This window comes from Camelus bactrianus, chromosome 26 (assembly GCF_048773025.1).
Source record: "Camelus bactrianus isolate YW-2024 breed Bactrian camel chromosome 26, ASM4877302v1, whole genome shotgun sequence".
Lineage (NCBI taxonomy): Eukaryota > Metazoa > Chordata > Mammalia > Artiodactyla > Camelidae > Camelus > Camelus bactrianus.
Genome location: NC_133564.1, coordinates 15,654,904 through 15,674,487, shown reverse-complemented (window position 1 = coordinate 15,674,487; position 19,584 = coordinate 15,654,904). Strand labels below are relative to the sequence as shown.

Genomic DNA, 19,584 nt, shown 5'->3' with positions numbered 1-19,584 from the left:
TTTTTTGGTTTTTAGTGTATGGTCTTAACCGTTCGAAACCCTTTCTTCTCGGTGGACCATTTGACATGCTTAGCTGTCAGAGGATCACTGTTTCTGCTCGCGTTCGCCAACCCGCTTGCAGATGCAGGACACAGAATGTGAATACTGATGTCCTTAGATCACGGCTGAGGATTACGCTGATGCTGACTTGCAAATTTAGCACAATGTGGAACTCCACCAGGAAGCAATGGGGGTAGCTAAAATCCACAAGCACTGCATGCATTCCGGGGACTGTGCTAAATATAACAAGCACCTACTTTCAATCCTCACAACTACTCTATTAGATAAATACACTTTTAATTCTTATTTTACAGGTAAGGAATCTCCGAGTTAAAGAGAATGAGGAAGTAATCTGCTGAAGGTCACACTGTTACTAAGTAGCCTAGAGCCCACGAGAATTTTTTTAAACCACAATTATCAAAGTTTTAGTTATTAACGGCATGATAATATACGTAAGGTCAAAGACAAACTAGAACTGCTGCAAGAAGACCTAAATAAAATCTGTGGCCCTTACTCTACCTTGGAAACTTCAATATTCCTATATCCCACCCAAACCAGCGACAGGAATGGCCCCACAAGCTCTAACGCCTACTTCCTCTCTCTTGTACATACTGAACTTTCTGCAGCTGTAGCCAACCGTCTAATTTTACAGACCTATTTCTATGGAATCAGATCTCACAACCCAGAGTACCAATGGGAGGCAAGAGCCCCGTGACTTCGCCACATTGCCTGCTTTCTGTACTGACTCCACCAGAGCAACTGACATTTTAGAATTGATTTTAAAGTTATTTCTGAAAGCTAGAAAGATACTGTGATTAAATGTGATAAGTACGACCGGAAATCATAGAGTCTCTCACTATCTCTTACAATCTTAGTGTGTAATAAGTTTCCTTTTAAAAGAAGGAAGAAAAAGATGACAATGAAGGAAAAGTAAATTCCTGAATGTGTGGATCTTGGAAAGATCACAGGACAGGCAGGTTTCAGCAGTTTGCCCTCAAAGTGTCCCTTGCAACATCAGAGTTATAATGAGCACAATGACATTTTACTAATGACCACCTTCCCTTCTCACCGTTTTCTCCATTTTCTTGCTGGGAGCCCCTTAAGCAAGCCAACAAAGGGCAACTGTCACCTTGCTCCTTCTGGAAATCGTTCTCTTCACTACTGCTTCCACCTCACTACACATCCTCACCACCTGCTCATCTCCCAAGTCACCTTTAAAGAAAACGAGGTATCAGCTCCAGATAGTCAGAGGATTCATCATCAAAACATGTTTGACTTTACTAAAGAACAGAGGAAAAGAGAATCCCGGATGCTGTCAGGACCATTTGTGATGACTAATAAATGAATTCTGCCATCAGAAACGAGCTGATTGAACATATATTTTTAAAAACCCCAACTTCTGTTTAACAAAAATAAAAAGGAAGTAACAAAACAAAAGCTACTAAGAAAAAGTACATGAAACATTTCTTTTGAAATATACTACCGTGAGATACAAACAATAGGTAAAAGTATGGAAGGTCAATGCCAGATCTCCACCAGGTAATTAAAATAAACCAGTAAGTTGTCCTATAGCCCAGCAATTCCGCTCCTAGGCATATGCCCAAGAGACACGTAAACTTATATCCACAGAAACATCTGTGCAGGGGTGTTTGTAGAGGTTCTGTTTATCATCACTCAAAAGTGGAAACAAACCCCAAGTCCATCAACTGGTGAATGAATAAATGAAATGCGGTGCCTCTACAATGGATACTACTCAGCAATAAAGAGGAGTGAAGTACTGACATAGGGTACAACATGGATGGGCCTTGTGTGACCACGTGCTGTATGATTCCATTTTTACAAAATGTGTAACAGAACAGGCAAATACAGAGAGACAGAAATAAAAACAGTGGCTGCCTGGGGCTCGGCAGGAGACGGGAGAGGGGGAACGGACAGGGACCGCTAACGGTGTTCGGGGGTCCTCTGGGGAAACAAAAATGTCCTAAAATTGGATTGTGATGATGGGCATACAACTGCAAATATACTAAAACCCACTGAATTGTACAATTTTAAACAAGTGAATTGTGCAGTGTGGGTATTATTTCTCAATAAAGCTGTTAAATTGAAAAAAAATAAACTGGCAGATCGAAATAGAAAAGGTAGAACGTCACAAAAAAATTAACAAATCACCTCTTAACAAAGACAAAGTTGAAAAGCACAGTATTATTATATATCAATCCAACTAGCAAAAAAGCAAAAAACAAAAAATTATAAATGGTAAAAACTTGGTCAAATGGCTTCCAATTTCAGGTTAACATCCAGGGTCCATGCGGTCTCCAAGGCCTACCTGCTCACGGCCAAGGCTACCTCTCCCACCTCCTTGCACTGTCCTCACTTCCTCTTCTCCTGCTGTGGCCACATTTGACTTCTCACTGCTCCTTGACGATCCCAGACCTTCTCTGACGGCTGGACCTTTACGCCAGCTCTTCCTCACCTAACTTCACCACCTCCGTCTAGCCTTTGCTCAAATGTACCTTCTCAGTGAGACTTTACCCCAAATACTCTATTCAAAACTATAACCAGCTCTCCTTCATTCCTCATGCCCTGTCACAGAGCCATTATTTCTAGTTGGATTGATTAAAAAACAACTAGAAGGCGAATTTATCAAATGCTTTCTCTGTATCAACAGGAATGATGAATGCTTTCTGTTCACTCTGCTAGCATAGTAAATAATTTTCAAATCCTACACTGTACTGGTGTAGGATAAGCCCCACTTGGTCCCAACAAACTACTTTTAAATGTTCCTGCGATAAGGTTTTTGTATCTAAGCTTATGAATATGGCTGACTCCCTCCCCCCCCCCCCCCCCGCATATTATCTGGTCAGAATTTGGTGTCAAGGTCATATTAGCCTCATCTTCAGGGTGTCTCTGGAATAGTGACAGGGCTAGTCAGATTTTTTTCTTTCACCTTGAGTCATTTTCGATCAATGATATTTTAATAAGAATTTATTCATTTCATCCTCAAATTAAAACGCAATAGTATAAATTTGCTCAAAATGTTCTCTTACTTCTTAAGCATCTAGAGTTTCATCTCTTTTCATTCCTCGTATATTTTTGTTTCCTTTCTCTTTTACTTTTGACTCAATCCTGACAGACATCTGTCAATTTTATTCTTCTTCCAAAGAACTAAATTGTGCTTTTGCTGGTCTCCTCTGTTATAACCATGTTTTTACTTCAGTAACATCTTCCCTTAATTTTATGTCCCTTTTCCAACTGTCTTCAGATTTATTCTGTTGTTCTTAGATTGAAGTCATTACTCATTAATTTTAAGACTTTCTTATTTTCTAGTATATACATGTAAGGCTATAAGTTTTTCTCTTTTTCCAACGCTATTAACACTATTAACTAAACTACAGATGTTATTTGGATTTTGCAGTTTTTCGTCCTTCTTCTATTCCAGGATCCAGCCCAGGATATCGTGTTGTCTTCACCTGTCACGTCTCCTTCGTCTCCTTTGATCTGTGACACTTCCTCAGTCTTTTCGTGTCTTTAATGACCTATTTGCTTTTGCAGGTGAGATGTTTTGTAGAACGTACCCGGGTTTGCCTGATGCTTTGTTGTGATTAGACTGAGGTTACAGACTGGGAGGAAGAACACGACACAGGTGGTGTGTCCTTCTCATCAAATGACATCTGGGTACATGCTTTCAACATGACATCACTGGTGATATTAATAAGGTGATTTGTTTATTTTGTGTATAAATTTCCAGTTTATTTATTTATTTTTTTCTAATTTAACGGCTTTATTGAGAAATAATTCCCACACGGCACAATTCACTTGGTTAAAATTGTACAGTTTCGTGGGGTTTTGTGTATTCATAGTTGTAAACACCTGTCAACCATTTGGCTTGCCTGTTCTATTCTCTTCTCTCCTTTCCTGCTTTCTTTAGTATTTCCAGTGGTGAAGAACTTTTGGTGCCATTAAGTTCCTTTTCGATTTTGTCTGAAACGTGTCTGTCTCATCCATATGCATGAAAGATGTTCTGCTTGTGTATAAAATTCTGGCTGGTGGCATCTTCTCTCTGAGCACCGAAGGTGGTACACTGTCACGCTCCTTCCATCGTCAGTATGGAATTTCAGGTATCTCTCTCTAACTGTTGGACCTTTGCAAATAATCTTTTTTTTTTTTGTTTTCCTTTTCCCTCTGGCAGCTTTGAATTTTAGCCATTATATGATTAATTTATAGACGTTCTATTTAGTTCTTTCCCCTTACACCCTTGGTCATTTCATAGTATCTTTCAGATTCATATTCGCTTCAGGAGGCTGAGTCTCTGAAAACTTAACATGAACGTGTTAAGTCAAAGTATTTATTGGGTTTATGTCAAGGAAAAGTGTCAAAATATACGGAAGTGTTGGTCTGAATGTATTCATTATAATACCTATCTCACACAGTTCCACAGAGCTTAATTCGCATGGTCCTTCAAAAAATGAGAGAATGAGCTTTGCCGTCTTTATAGAATCATTTAAAATTGATCATTTAGGAATCATGACTTCCCTGTTCCTGTCTGCGTAGACTGTATATTCTCTCAGAGGAGAAGCTAATTGCATTTAATTTTGTAAAGTGCCATGAGCATGATGAGTATAAGGGTGTTAGGGAATTAAGATGGAGAAGTCTGGAAGTCATGGCCAGAGAGACTGATACGGCAGGTTATCGAGGTGAAGAGAAACTAAATACCTCCTCCCCAACAACACGGTGTCAAAGAAGGATTTCTTTTGAAGTATAATTATTTAGCCTGCAGCATGGTGCCCTTGAAAGCTAGAAAAGGAGACCAAAGGAGGCCAAAGTCATTAGAGAGAAAGAAAGAGAGAAACAAAACATTATGAAATCAATAAATGTGATTAAACCTTATAATTTCCAATTATTCAAGGTCTGAGTATGCTTTTTGAAAAAACACTGCTGTGCCGTGAATTTTAATCATTTCCAGCTATTAGCAAGTCTTACTAGAGATAAGAGCAGCTCCTGCATTAGGCAGTGTCTCTCATTTTCTCTTTCAGTCTTGCTTCCTTTCTTTAGTGAAGGTGAGTCAAGTCATACTATTCACTTCATTCAAACCTCGCTAAGACTGTTGCACTATTTTCAGGCCCAACACTACTTACAACATAAATTCATTTCTGGACATCTTAAAAGAATAACCATATCTAATGCACAGTTTGCTGTTGCAAATCTGTATCGCTCTACCTGCTTCAAAACCCTGAGATCAGGAAATTATGGCGAAAGAACTCAGGATGTAAGCTCAGTATAAAGACATCCCTCATGTCCAGTCAAGAGACCATCCTCATTTGCAGCAGTCTGCGGTCTCAGAAGGCGTGTTTCTTTTCACTGGAAGCATGCTGCTGTGACTTTTGTATGTTAGTTACATCATTGGTTAATGTGTCAATTTGCTGTGCACATAAGTTAACTCTATTTACAGTTGCAAACTAACCCTTACATTCAACTGCCATTCTTTTAAAACTCTCTGCCCAAGATTACAAATAGGTGAGAATGTGGATGGCTTTTCTAAGTCCATTACCATTGCAAAGAATAATTCAAGGTGAATTCATATTAACAATGTGTGAGTGAATGTATTTGAGAACAAAACATTGTTATCAACAGCAGTGCCAACTAACCAGCCATGTGTTTGCTCTGGAGAGCAAATAATTTAACCAAAAGAGCATTTCTTTTCTTTTTTGATAAAATTAAAAGTTGGATCAGAGCAGATGCTTTGGGGCTCAATAAATTTCTCAAATGCAACTGTATTTCTAAGTATTTTCTTTTACGCTTCTAACATTTTATTTGTTTGATAAACAACAGTAAAAACTTAATCAGAATTCACTAAAAATTTTCTGCATCAAATTTCCACCAAATCTCACCTTTCTGTAATTTGGGGTATAAGGTAAATTGAAGGATTAGTTTGTGTGAGATAATCCTCTTCCCTATGCTTAGTTCTGTAATGAACAAATGAAATAATAAATTCCAGCATGAAAATCTAAATGTTCCTCTTCCTAAAAAATACAGTTTCTCAAGAAATTAAACACCAACTGCAAAGTTATGAGTATATCACTAAAAGAGCATTAATTTATTCATTTCACCATTTCACCAACTAGAAATAAGATGCCAGGAAGGACTGGCATCCCGTTAGCCCGAGGAGGAAACTGAAGCCCAGTGATCACCAGTACCTATGACCATAACATAAAATAATATAAAACAGATGCTTTAGACAGATGTTTCTAAATACCTGGTTCTCAAATACCTGACCCACTTGCTCTAACTCCATAAAACAAATGAAGCACACCTGCTAATAATTATTATGTTAAAATAATGAAGTATGAAACCAGAGCCTGGCTTTGTCTGAGAAATTATTCCTGTGACTGAAAATGCAGACAGGTCCCGAGACACCGAAGCAATGAAGAGCAGCTAATTCACGAGTTACAATTTCTGAGACATTACTTTGTGAAAGGGACTAGTATACGCAGGGATTTCTACGGGGAAGGAACGCCAAGGAAAGCTAAGTTACCAAAGTCCACGAAACTCTGCTCAAGTCACCCACCCACTTCTGAACGGCTGGGGCATGCTCCACAAGCTGCCCGGCCAAAACACGCACAAATGGCAGAGAGAGAGAGAGACCATCTGCCCCGCCACGCTGAAACCAGGACACAGCTCAGAACATCACAACGGAACATGGACCATGAGGGCCGATTTGCTAAGGAAGCGCTTCTATCGAAAGGCACCTGCCTGGACAGGGACTGTTAAACGAGCACCCATCCACTAACCGAAGAGATGCTCTCATCTTCCATTGTAGTTGCTTATGAATGTCTTCTACCCTCTTCTTGAGGAGGGCACCCCTTCCTGGCTCATCTTCACGGTCTCACAGTGATGACGTCCATATGAAATACAGGCTTCTGATATTAAGAGCACATTAAACCTGGTACAAAATTAGCTTTATCTGCTGCATTAGGAGACAGGTCTGGGGAATGTGACCACTTGGGATCTTCTGGGATCTCCTAACTGAGATGGGCTTCCCTTCCTTCTGATGGTTATTTGTATGAGATATCCTATCTGCTGTTGTTTTTAAATTCCTCCCTTAGTTTGCATCTTTTCTAAAAGGGGGTTTTAATGGCCAGATTGTGATAGCTTGTTGAGGTATTTCGTTTATAATGTGTCTTACAAGAAAAGAATTGTGAAAAATGGTTAAAATTTCAAAGGGCAATAATAAGTAATAACGTCCTGAGAAGTACACAGCTCAATGGAGCACTGAAGCTTAACAAGGGTAACTTTTGACAAAATATCTTCATTTTCTGTTGTTGTTGTTTTTTTAAAGACACGGTATCTGCCTGGCAGATCCCAGAAATGTATAAACCAGCCCATGAGATTCTTGAGAAACGTACAGAGAAATAAAGGTGGACCGACAGAGTTAAGGGCCCATGATACCCTGGAGGAGTGTTTATGGCAGAAAATGACTCTTGTGTCAACGACATCACACAGTAAGCCCAGAAGTCCAGACTGAAGAGACGTTTGCTTCCAGAAAGTACAGACGAACTTTTGTCACACTTTTTTCTGAGAACAAATAGAAAAGTTTGAGGAAAAGAAAAATCCATTGGATGACACTGGAGAACTAGCAAGGCAGCAGGAACTGGTGCTGAACATCCAGAAGACAAGGGAGGCCTACAGTCAAGACCCACACTTGGCGACGCTCTCCCTTTTGAGGCATCTGCGTGTGCAACAGGGAGGCCGAAAAGCCGGGAGAAGGCAGTGACTGAGGGCCTGGCGCGCAGAGAGGCCTGGGGGGAGACCTCAGGTGCAGCCCAGTCAGGAGGGAGGGGCCCCAGGAAGCATCCGCGGAGCTCAGCCAGGATTCTGAAGTGCCTTCCCCAGAGCAGGGCGGACTGGAAACAGACCCAGCCTGACGGAACGAAGGAAGCCCAGATCTCAGACGGCTCAAACCCTGACTGCATGACAGTGATCTGCCCCGAGACTCACTGCCTCTAGGAAGCAGAACTAAATCCTCTCTGAAGGATGACGAGATCATCCCAAACCTCCGATTATCTTCATACTTTTCCATACTTAGTATATGGCTCTTAATTAAAAGCAAGCACCTATAAGAGGTCAAATATTGACCAAAAATCAAGAGAAAAAACTCAGACCAGATTGAAGAATCCAACATATAGGAAATCTAAATATCAGATTAATCAAGATATGGAATTTTAAAATTTTGTTTCTGTTCAAAAAATTATTGTATCGATGTGCGGAATTTGGGCAAGTAACTAGAAACAAAAAATAAACAGATTTAGAATTGAAAAAATACAAATGGAATTAAGCTGAAATCAATAATAAAAGATAAGAAAATCCCGAACTGTTTAAAAATTAAGCAATACATTGATATGAGAGATCATAAAGAAACTGGAGAATATTTTGAACTGACTGATGACAGATACAAAATTCAAAATCGGTGGGATGTTGGCAAAAGCCATGAGCAGAAAGTAATTTAGGGTTTTAAGGGCAGATATTCGAGACTAAGAAAGCCTAAAACCACGTATCTGTCAGTATCTGCTAGAGTGAAGCTGTGTATATTTTCTGATTAGCTACTCCTAGTTGCATAACCAACAAAAAAGTGTACATATGTGCACCCAAAATGTGTCATAGGCACAAACGTTAAGGCTTAATTTTTAGTGATCAGAAATAGGAATAAACTCTAACGTACATCAACAGAAGAAGAAATAAGAATTCATGGTATGTACACAGAAGTGGAATGCTTTACAGCAATAGAAGTGAATGAATCTCGAAATGCTGACAAAAGAAGCCATCAATAATTTATGTGGTAGCATTCCAGTTTCACAGAGTTCAAAGCAGGCAGAAAATTAACTTCTAGCACGGCTGATAAAGGTGACCTAGTGTCACCTTTAGGGGGAAGGATAACACTGCTGATGAGGGACACCATGGGGGCTTCTGGGGTCACGGTAATAATCTCTTTCATGCCCTGTATATTGGCTGCATGAGTTTATTTCCTCGGTGAACAGTCCTTAAGCCTCCAAAAATCATAAACATGCTCTGACCTTAACAGCAGTGTGGTCAAAAAGAATTAGGGTAAAGCTCAGCAAACTGCCCAGGAGGAAGTGTGAGGCACTAGGACAGTGACCTAGAAAAGGGAGTGACTTGGTGACGTGAACTGGGGGCGTCCTGAATATTGGGTTGTCTGATGAACCAGGAACTAGGCTCAACTCTGGGGACATACTTCAGTACAATAAAGAACAGTAAGTTTCCGAGACTCAAATTCTGATGCAATATACTAACTGCAAATAATAAGACTGCCCAGTGACGGAACACACTCTTGTCTCATAACAAGGACAGTCTCAGTCACTCACACGTTCTAGCAGAAGCAGGAAGACCACCCATTGAGGACAAGAAAATCCCAAACTGTTTAAAAATTAAGCAATACATTCATATGAGAGATCATAAAGAAATTAGAAAATATTTTGAACTGACTGATGACAGACACAAAATTCAAAGTCTGTGGGATGTAGGCAAAAAGCCATGGGCAGAAAGTAATTTAGAGCTTTAAGGACGGAGGGGGCCCCACACGGAATGGAGATGGTGGATGACCACAAAGGTCCCTCCTGGATTCTGTGCACACATGCAACGTAAAACCACAGTATAAAAAAACAAACAAACAAAAAAACTTACCCTTAATCGTGTAGTGGAGATCTCAGCTTTTAAAATATCAGGGTCATATTTAGTACTGGACGAAGATCCTGAGAATACTTCCAAAGGGAGAAAAGAAAAAAAAAAAGGTAACTTGTACAAGCTGCACAGCTAGTTGTCAACTTGGAATGTACAAACTCTAAAAACAACAAGATTTACATGCTTCTGTGGATACTTACTTATTTTTATTACTCCTTTATTGTCATTCATCAGACACCTAAATATAAAAAGTCATCTTCAAACCTTTATAATCTTTTTTTTTTTAAACTCAAGAAAAAGGAATGTTATAAAGACCCCAGTGCCACATTGTTTTCGGGATTTTATATCTATGGATACAATCTTAGGGGAGCTCATTGCAGACACCATTTATCAGAGCTTTGCATTACCCAGAAGCTTGTCATTTCAGTAGAACTTCTGAGGCCATCATAGCTGCTTCTTTAAGCAAGGCCAGCTCCAGATTATCCGTTTTTGCAATGAGAGGGAGGTGGATGAACTCAGGTGGGCAAAAGAAACTTCATTCTAGCTAACAGCTCCAGTTTTAGTTTCGTCTCACTAAAAATATCGTACAAGAGTAGCCAAAAGGGCCAAATTATTCGCCCTGATCTGAAAAGGTAAAAATTACTCTCCAAATGAGGAGACTTTTATCTGGAATGGGGTTGAGGGGTTTTACTGAGAAACCTGACCTGTGCCCTCACCCTCGCGTGGCCTTCAGGGACTCCTGCCGAGGAAGAAACAGGACTCAAACTGGAATCCCACAGAAACCCCAGTGGCCTCTATTACCTACGACTTGGTGCCCATTTCTAACGTCTGAACAGCCACGCTGTACTTACAGCTGGTGCGAGAGCTCGACTTTTCCTTGTAGGCATCGTTCAACCGGACGTATTCATCCAGCGCCAGAGCCAGTCTCTGCTCCTTCACGTGGTACAGCTCCTTCTGCGTCCGGAGGGCGTCCTGAGCCACCGAGAGATAGTCCTTGAGCATCTTCTCCTGTTCCCCCCGCCATTGTTTTCTGGGGTCTTCAATCTGTGTGGTTTCTGAAAATACATCAGGGTGGGTTGTTTTTCAGATTTTAATTATGGCTTTTTGGAACTGGATTTAAGCTTTAGAAAAAGTAGCCATCTTTAATTCTTATGTGCTCTAAGTAGTTTACTAGTTTATTAGTATTGCCAAGTGACTTCTCCAGAAACTTGATACAGTACTGGTTTTATTTCCCCCAGTCCCACCCCATTCCCACCCCTTTCAGGTCCTTGTCAATAATGTACTCTCTCTGGGAATCCATCCTACACAGTGTTGCCAGAGAGAGATTCCATAGCTGCGATCAGGCCGTTCCTTTCAAGAACTCTCTGGCTCCCCAGTACGTTCAGAGTAAAAGCCAAGCTATTTATGCCGGCATTCAAGGCTGGTAGGATCCGAACTCAATCTACTTCCCGTGGCAAGTGCTTCTGTTCACTTACAGCAGGACTCCTGCCATGCTAGCCTCGACATCAGCGCTACTCAGTCTGGTCTGCAGACCAGCACCAGCCGTGAACTCTGCCTCATGTCCGTGACAATAAGGATAGAAGTCAAGTCCCAGACAGCAAGTGCAGAAATCAAGGGTAAACATTTTGAAATGTTTACAGTAATTTCACACAGTTATTATATATCTGGTGACTCTAATAATAACACTAGGGCATGCATTTTGTATTTCCCTTTTTTTTTAATCTTTTCTAATTCATTCTGATTGTATTTTATAAAAATATCAGTCAGTCCATAGTGGATCAAAAATTTTAAAACAAACAAAGAGAACAAACCCTGGCTCTGGGTTGAGGAGCACACCACCAGGCACAGCTCTCAGTTCTGCACTTCCGCACACGAGCATCACGCAGAGAGCTCTAAAGTGAGCCCCGGGTCAATCAGAATTTCTGCAGGTGGAACCCAGGCAATGGTAGGTTTACAAGCTCCTCCAGTGATTCCCAAGAGCGGCTGCGGCTGAGAGCCTGTGCTGTGCAACAGCTCATACACTGCCTCCTCCAGGAAATTATGAAACTGTTCAAACTATCTCATCCTAAACTTGCTCAAACCTGCCTCCCCGGCCTCACCCACTCCTCCCCAAGGAAACCACAGGAAAGGCTCTCACCCATTATGTTCTCCTTCCCTCCTTCTGCCTCATGACCAACCCGGTGCTTCCCTATGTGGTCCTGCCTGCTGTGATGTGGCCCCTTCTCTTGGGAACTGTAAGGAGGACAGCTTCTTTCGATGGCACTGACCTGTGTTGTCACTCAGTCACCTGGAGAAGTTAAATCCCAGGTACAATCAAGACAGATGGGTTGGCTATCCAAACGTAATACGCACATTCATTTCATATATATATATATAACTCCAGGTATGGAATTCATCTTCCAACAAACAGAAATTTATGGTCTTAAAAGAGCGTTCATAACTGTGGATGACCCACTACCCTCCTCAGCTCCTCCTATTCCTGCCCCTAGAACATGGGCTGAACCTTCCAGTGAACACCACCCAGATGAGGAGGCGGGATGTCACTTGAGACTAGGTTACAAGAGGTTGTGACCACTGTCCTGCTCTCTCTGCCTGGATCTTCTTGGCATTTTTGCTCTGATGAAGCAAACTGCCATGCTATACACCATCCTATGGACAAAGCAAGGAAGGAGGGGGGAGACCGGCCAGAAGCTGACAAGGAATTGAATCCTGCCAACAACCACGTGCGTGAGCCTGGAAGCAGACCCTTCTCCAGTCACTCCTGGAGGTGAGGCAGCCTGGCCAACACCTTGAGGACAGCTTGGGAGAGACCTGGAGACAGAGGGTCCAGCTCAGCTTCGCTGGGATTCATGGCCCACAGAAACGATGAGATAACAAATGTATTTTAAGCCCCTTAATTTTGGGGTAATTTGTCATAGCGAGATGTAGAACTAGTAAACTAATCAAATAAAGAGATGATGCAAATTGAAAATGTATATGAAATAAACTTGAAATGTTTATGTTATAATAGTTATAGTAAGATATGTGCTCCCAGCTCTCTCAATACCTTTATAGGTTTCACCTAATCGTATTTCCCCACATACTGGTGAACTGGCGTTCTTTCAATAAAATACTTGTCAACGGCTAAACTGACACAAAACAGTGAAATTAACACTGACTGACACTTAAATGAATAAAGTACAATGATAATAATAATGATAATAATGAACTATCGCATTTGTTTTGGACAGATCAGAGAAACCCTTAAACACCGTACGTTACATGAGACTCAGCAGGAAGCAGCGACATTTCTGAAATACCGCACCACTCAGATATGAACTACAAAAGAGGTTCCCAGAGGCGCCTTAGAAGAAGGCTTCACAAAGCAGGACTGTGCCTCATCTCCATCAGTTATATTTGCCAAATGGATTGGTGAAGAATATTTATTAAATGTAAATACTCAAAAATACTCATTATACAAACATGGTATTTTTTTTATTAAGACCCGATGGTCTTGGGAGATCACTGTATTATAATGCAATATAATTTGCATGTTGTCTACTATAGGAAACAACTAACATGTCACCTACTGTTAAAATGTCCTGGACCTCAAGGGAGTTCACATCCCATCAGTTCTGTAGATGTGGAAGTTTACAGACAGAGAACACACTGTGAGGTACAAGAGCTTATCAGGGGAGACAACATGAAACTCTTCAAAGGAATGTTATTTCTGTCTATCATGCATATTTCTACTCTTTCTGCTGTGCTCGGGAAGAATGAATGAAATGAATACGAGAGTCTCCTTGTGTAATATAATCCCGGTTGAAGTGAATTGAAAATATATTGAAAACTGTGTGTGTGAATCAATATGAAAAAGTCTGGAAGGATATACACTAAAAGGTTTAGAATACTTAGCTATCTCGAGTGGTGTGAATATAATTTCTTTCTTCTTTTTATTTACCTATATTGTCCACTTTCTCCTATGCACATCTATTACTTCTATAAGATATTTTTTAAAATAGGGAAAAGAAAAAAAGGTACAAGGTAACGAGGGTCTGAATTAGGCAAATGGCAGCAAAAATGAGGCTGAAGGAGCAATCTGAAATTATATTATAGGGGGAAAAACCAACAAGAATTGGCAAGATGATTCTACATTTTTCAATTCAGTAATCGTGAAGACTATAGTGTTTCTAAAAATAATAACGTCAAAGGGAAAACTGAAGAATCCCATTCTGTACTTGTTTGTTTTGCAGCTTTGATGGCAAAACAGGTAGCACTGCCCTATAACTGGAAAGGTTTGACAACTATCAGGACAATCAGAGCCAGAAATACAGACAGAAGAGACATCTGCACAGTAAAGGCTGAGGACAGCACTGCTGTAGACGAAGGCCAGCCGGCCGGGGAGGAGGGGACCGAGAAGAGAAAGGGACTCTCAAAAGGAATACGAGGCAAATGAGCAGAGAAAGAAGGAGCAGTCTGGAGGAAGGAAGATATCAGGCTGAAGGAGAAAGGCGTAGCCATCTGCATCAGCTCCATGTCCAGGTGGGAGAAAAGGATGGCCGTGCCTGAGGAGAGGTCCCTGAACTTGACCGCTATGTGAAATATGCAGAGCACCACACATGAGTGATGCTAACTAGTGAGTGTTAGCCTCACTTACTAGCAGAATGCGTTTTACTTAGATATTTTAAGTATTTAAATTTTTTCTTTATAAACTATCCTAACAGTTTATCGTCTTAGGAAAACATAAAGGATAAAATAAGACAGAGATGAAATAGAAGGGCCGAAGGTTTATTTCCTTTCTTCTAAAGGAAACAACTCCATATAAAATATCACATACGCCTGAGGAGTCTTCATCAGTCCTGAGCACACGTGTTGCTTCAGAGCTAACACGGAGGAGCTTGGTTCAGGGTAACACGAAGGGCACACCATCCCACCTCTCCCACTGATCACAGCAAAACGGCATACATAATACAATAAGGGAAGACTCTAAAAAATAAATTAGAGCAAGAAGGACCGTGGAAGGAAATGAGAACTCCCAGAACGGCAGTGAGCGCCCACCTCTGTTGTTGGCGTTATACTTCCCAGGTCCTCTGGAGCTGCACACACAGGTACAGACGAACAAAAGACTCCAACACAAAACCGACTCTTTCTTGCCAGAGGACTGGAAGGAAGGTGGGTGTTGCAGGACAAAGCTTTCTGGAGTCTCCCACGGTCACGCCAGACGAGCCCCAGGCATGGAACCTGCAGCCCATCCCAGGCTGGTTTCCTCCCTGACTTGTCCTAAGACACACGCAGCCTGGGAAGCACCCAATTGTGCGGCGAGCCTGAAGCCCCAGCTCACCAGCCTGAACACCAGAAAAAGGGGGTCCAGGGGGCGGGAGGGAGAGCACGGGGAGAGATGAGAGCAGAGCCCAGCCCGGGAAGGTCTGTTTAAGCTGGCTGCCTGTTTTTAAATTGGGATGTTTGCCTTTTTTAGTGTTGATTATCAGGAGTTCTTTATATGTATGCCCTGGCTATGGGCTCTGTCAGATGAGTATGAGTATTCACCTGTGATATTGTGTGTATCAGTAGTACATTCCTTAAAAATACAGTGAGTGAGAGATTCCATCCACAGCAATGAACACACACTCCATTTGTCTCAAGCTCTAGAACAGGCAAAGCTAGGCTGTGATGACAGAAAATCGGAAGGGTTTGCAGCAGTGGGGGAGGGGTGACCGGCAAGGGGCAGGGAAGAGCTCATGGCAGGCAAGGTGAGAATATTCTGTATCTTGGTTGAAGTGGCTGCTACAAAGGAGTATACAACTGTCAAAATTCACTGAATACACACTTAAAAATCTGCATTTTCTTATATGTAAATCAGACCTTAATTACTAAAAGACAGGAAAAAAAATTAAGGTACAACTCTGACCCTACCAAAAAGTGATTTACTTATGGCTATAGTGATAACATCAAAACCTTATAAACTGTACTTCATAATTACCTTCTAGTTAGTTATACGCATCCCGCCTAGACAGGTACACCCCCACTCCACATACACAGCCACGACAAGGGGAATTGTATCATAAAACACAGAAGGCCTAAACTTTCATTTCAAGGTCAAAACTTTCACTTCTAGTATTTAATAGTGTTACATAGAAGTAGTACTAAACAGCCAAACATTTGTTATTTCATTTTTTATTAAAATAAAGAGAAAATAATGCTGAAACTATACAATGTCAAGACACAACATATGTGTGGACTAGCTGTTAAGAGAAGGTGATACCATTTGCTCCCTAAACTACTTCTCAGGAATGTCTTTAAGATTAATGAGATAATGGACTAGATCCTTTTCAGTGGGAAAACTGCTTATTGTGGGTAACGGGGGCACTTTAGAGCACAGTAAATCCATCAGGCCACTGGGATCCATTACTGCACCAAAGCAAAATGGCAGACTGAAAAATTTATATCTTGATAACCAAGTTTTTTAATATTCAGAATGGTGCTTTCTGAAACAAATTTATACTTGCAATACAGTTTAATTTCTTTAAAAACAAACAGAAAGCTTTCCATCTGTGAGCTGAACAGCAAAGCTCCTCCTTCCTTCTCACAGGTAAGAGTCGATCATCATACCAGGCACCCAAAGATAGAGAAATAAAGATGCCCCCAAGGAGCTCATTATTAGTGAGGAAAAATACACAAATAAATAATTTAAGTACAATATGACAAATGCTTTTTAAAAATCCCTAAGGACCTGATACTTTAGAAATCCCAGCACAGGCACCGACTCCAGCATGGGGGCGGGACTTGAGGTGGAGGGTCAGGGGCCCGAGAAGGCCCTCGGGAAACAGTGGGGCCTGGGCAGACGGACCCTAGAAGGAAGGGGCAGGTGGCGGGAAGGGAGGATCTAGAGGCTGAGCAGAGTGATCAGGGCTGGACCAACAAATGCAAAGAAAGGCAGGAAGCCCGGGAAGCCTGGGGCACAGCTGAGGCGTCACCAGTGCCAGGGCAGGGCGAGGGACGAACACAGAGGCAGTGGGGCAGACTGGAAACAGCCTTAGAGTAAGGAGTCAAATACATGCGTCTGGAACCCTGGACGAGACTTAGACCAGTTTGGCAGCCATCAGCCTCAGGGAAGAAACTGAAGTCATCACTCAAAGAGATCCGCGGGATGCCCCGTGCCCGCCTCCCTCCGCCAGGACAAGAGAGGCGGACCCCGACCCTGAGGCACAGCGGCCAAGGGAGGAGGAGCCAGATGGCTTGTGGTCTCCACAGGCCCCAGGCCTGCGATGGAGAAAACTCATGTCCTACAAAGGCGAGCAGACAGACAAACAGACGGACTCCTTTCTCCCTCTCTGTCCCCATAAGCCCAGCTCCATACACAGGCCTCAAATTCCAAAATGAGCATTGCAGTTAAATATCAGTCACTGAGAAAGTAGGGTTTTAAACTGTAAAATGTTCACTCTTTTGCATGACTCTATATTTGTAGGGAATTACTTTTCTGATATGTCTGCTTTTACCAAAAAGAAAAAACTTACTATTTATGTGATCGATGTAGTAGACACCAATTTGAGGGTCGAAGCCGGCTTCCCAGCCCCAGGGCAGCTCATCCCCAACACAGTCGGCAAAGGACAAGGGCTTCGTTAACCTGCAACAAACCAGAATCAAAGCACAGGTGATTCCTTCCACCCAAGCACATCTGCCAAAAACGCAGCACCCTAACCACAGGTGAAGCGTCCAGGTTGCATTTTTGCTGCTGTTGTTCCTGTTTCTAGAATTTCCACTGCTACGTTTGAAAACTTAGAGAGAAAAAGAAAAACAAGGCTAAAATGCAGAGATGAATATCCGAATAAGTAGCAATAAGTCATAATAACCTTTCAAAAATTCACAGCTTACGACTGGGAGATAAAGCTATATAATGAATCAACAAGGCCAAACTCAAATCAGAGAGGACTCCAAGCTGAGAGTCAGGAGCACTAGGGTCTAGCTCTACAGCTAAATAGCTAATCCCACTAAAAAGAAAAATTTGCCCCAGGAGTTGAGCACGGAAATCATCACAGCAGTACCTCTAAGGCGGGACATACCCCAGCTACACTAACTTCAGATTCGGACGCTCTATAAATGAACTCGACCGTGAGTTCCCTAAGGGCTCTCCTTGAGGGGAAGGACAATAGATCTTATTTTTATAAGGACCTTGTACATAACAGTCCCTCAACAAAATGTTTAATGGAACCAAATACACAAAGTATTTATACGTCAGTGTGAGCTCGCTTTTTGAAACCATTTTATACTTTGTCTTCAAGCTTTAAAACTAATGGAGAAATTAGTTATCTAAGCAGAGTACAGGTTTCTGACTTAATTCTGGGTTGGCTTTCTCTCTCACCTCCTTCACTTTTGCTTCTGAGATGTTCCCTGGCTGTCGGAGCAGCCATGGGCAGGCCAGCACTGCAGAGCAGTCAACCCCCTGCTGCAGGTGGCCAACCTCAGTGACATCTCTTCTAATTTACTGCGCTGGCACCACCAGCACAGCTCCTACGTATGAAATCACTGGAATCCCTCTGATCCTTGCTAATGAATATCAATAATCTCATAGCTCAGCTGAATTACAGGTCATTTTCAGAGTCACATCATTCATCAGAATAACCACCTGCATCATCTACCCTTCAGAAAGCTGGGGAGAGACACATGAAAAGGAAGGAGACCCTTTCTTCCCAGGTGTGGCCTGCAACAGCCCTCCTCCAAGGACATGAAACACCAAGGGGTGAAAGGAGGGAAGATCTCCTTGTCTCTCAGCCTTCCCAAAGCATGAAGTCTGCCCCTGCAGATGGCTCCAGGGGCACTGGCTTGTGAAAGCAGTCCAGCCGACAGAAGTGAAAATGAAAACCAGCTCGGCCGCCGACTCCCTGCCAGACCTCCTTACTGGGCACCTCTCTACACCTGAGTCCTTCTCTTAATTTTAAGTGGTGCTCACACCCCCTGTCTTCTCCCTGCAATTTAACTACCTCCTAAGATATAAAAAGGGATTAATTTAGAAAAGTGTCTAGGACATGGTCAAGCAGTCAATAATTAGTGATTATTAATCCAAGCACGACACGTGAATTCTCTCTCTTACTGTCCAGGGGAGCCAAGTCATGCAGCATAGTACAGAGCAGTGTTTCTCACGACCAGCAGCGTCCACATCTAGGAACTGGTTAGAAACAACAAATTCTTGGGCCTCTGGTCAAACTCTCCAGGTAATTCTGGAGAATTTGGCTCAGAAGTTAAGAACTTGAAACTTGGAATCAAAGGGACCTGGATTCAAATCCTTGTTCTGCCACTTACTTGCTGTACAACCTACGACAGGTTATGAAACTTAAAAGCCCCTGCTTTCCAATCTTTTTTTTTTAAGGTAGGGAGGTGGGAGATCATGAAGTTTAAACGAGAACCAAACAGTATAATGCCTGATGGGTGGAAGGCTTCAATATGCATTCGAGGAGTGAAATGAATCTGACATCTTCAGCAACGCCCCCGAATCTGGCAACTTGCCACATTCACTTTGCAAACCTGGAGTCAATTTGAACCTAATCTGAGTCCAGAAAAATCATGCTCTTAGGATTGTGCTCAAATTCCATCTTACATCATAAAAACTGCCCAGGAAAATTGAGGTTTCTCTTGACAAAGGAATTAGACACTATATATATCAAAAATCCCCGCACCAGGGCAAGTGGCCCTGTCTTCATATACTCTGCCTGTAAGACTGGGCTTCGACCACCTGATTAGATAGAGCCTCTGGCATATCATTCTTCTGAGGATTCTCCTTCCCTCAACTCCTTTGTCTCTGCTGTCTAAAAGGCATATGCATCCTAAACAAAGAAAGAACAAGGAGACATGGAAACGGCAAGTTTAAATGACAAAAGA

At 41.9% G+C, this 19,584-nt stretch overlaps 1 protein-coding gene across 1 annotated transcript in view; it reads right to left on the bottom strand.

Annotated features, from left to right (window-relative positions):
• WWC2 (WW and C2 domain containing 2) overlaps positions 1-19,584 on the bottom strand; it is a 129,899-nt gene that overhangs the window by 50,716 nt on the left and 59,599 nt on the right. Inside the window, exons 2-4 of the mRNA XM_074353413.1 lie at positions 17,226-17,335; positions 10,584-10,787; positions 9,736-9,812 (exon numbers count right to left, since the gene is read on the bottom strand). Of these exons, the coding sequence (XP_074209514.1) occupies positions 9,736-9,812; positions 10,584-10,787; positions 17,226-17,335 (391 nt within the window). The remainder of the gene's footprint in view (positions 1-9,735; positions 9,813-10,583; positions 10,788-17,225; positions 17,336-19,584) is intronic.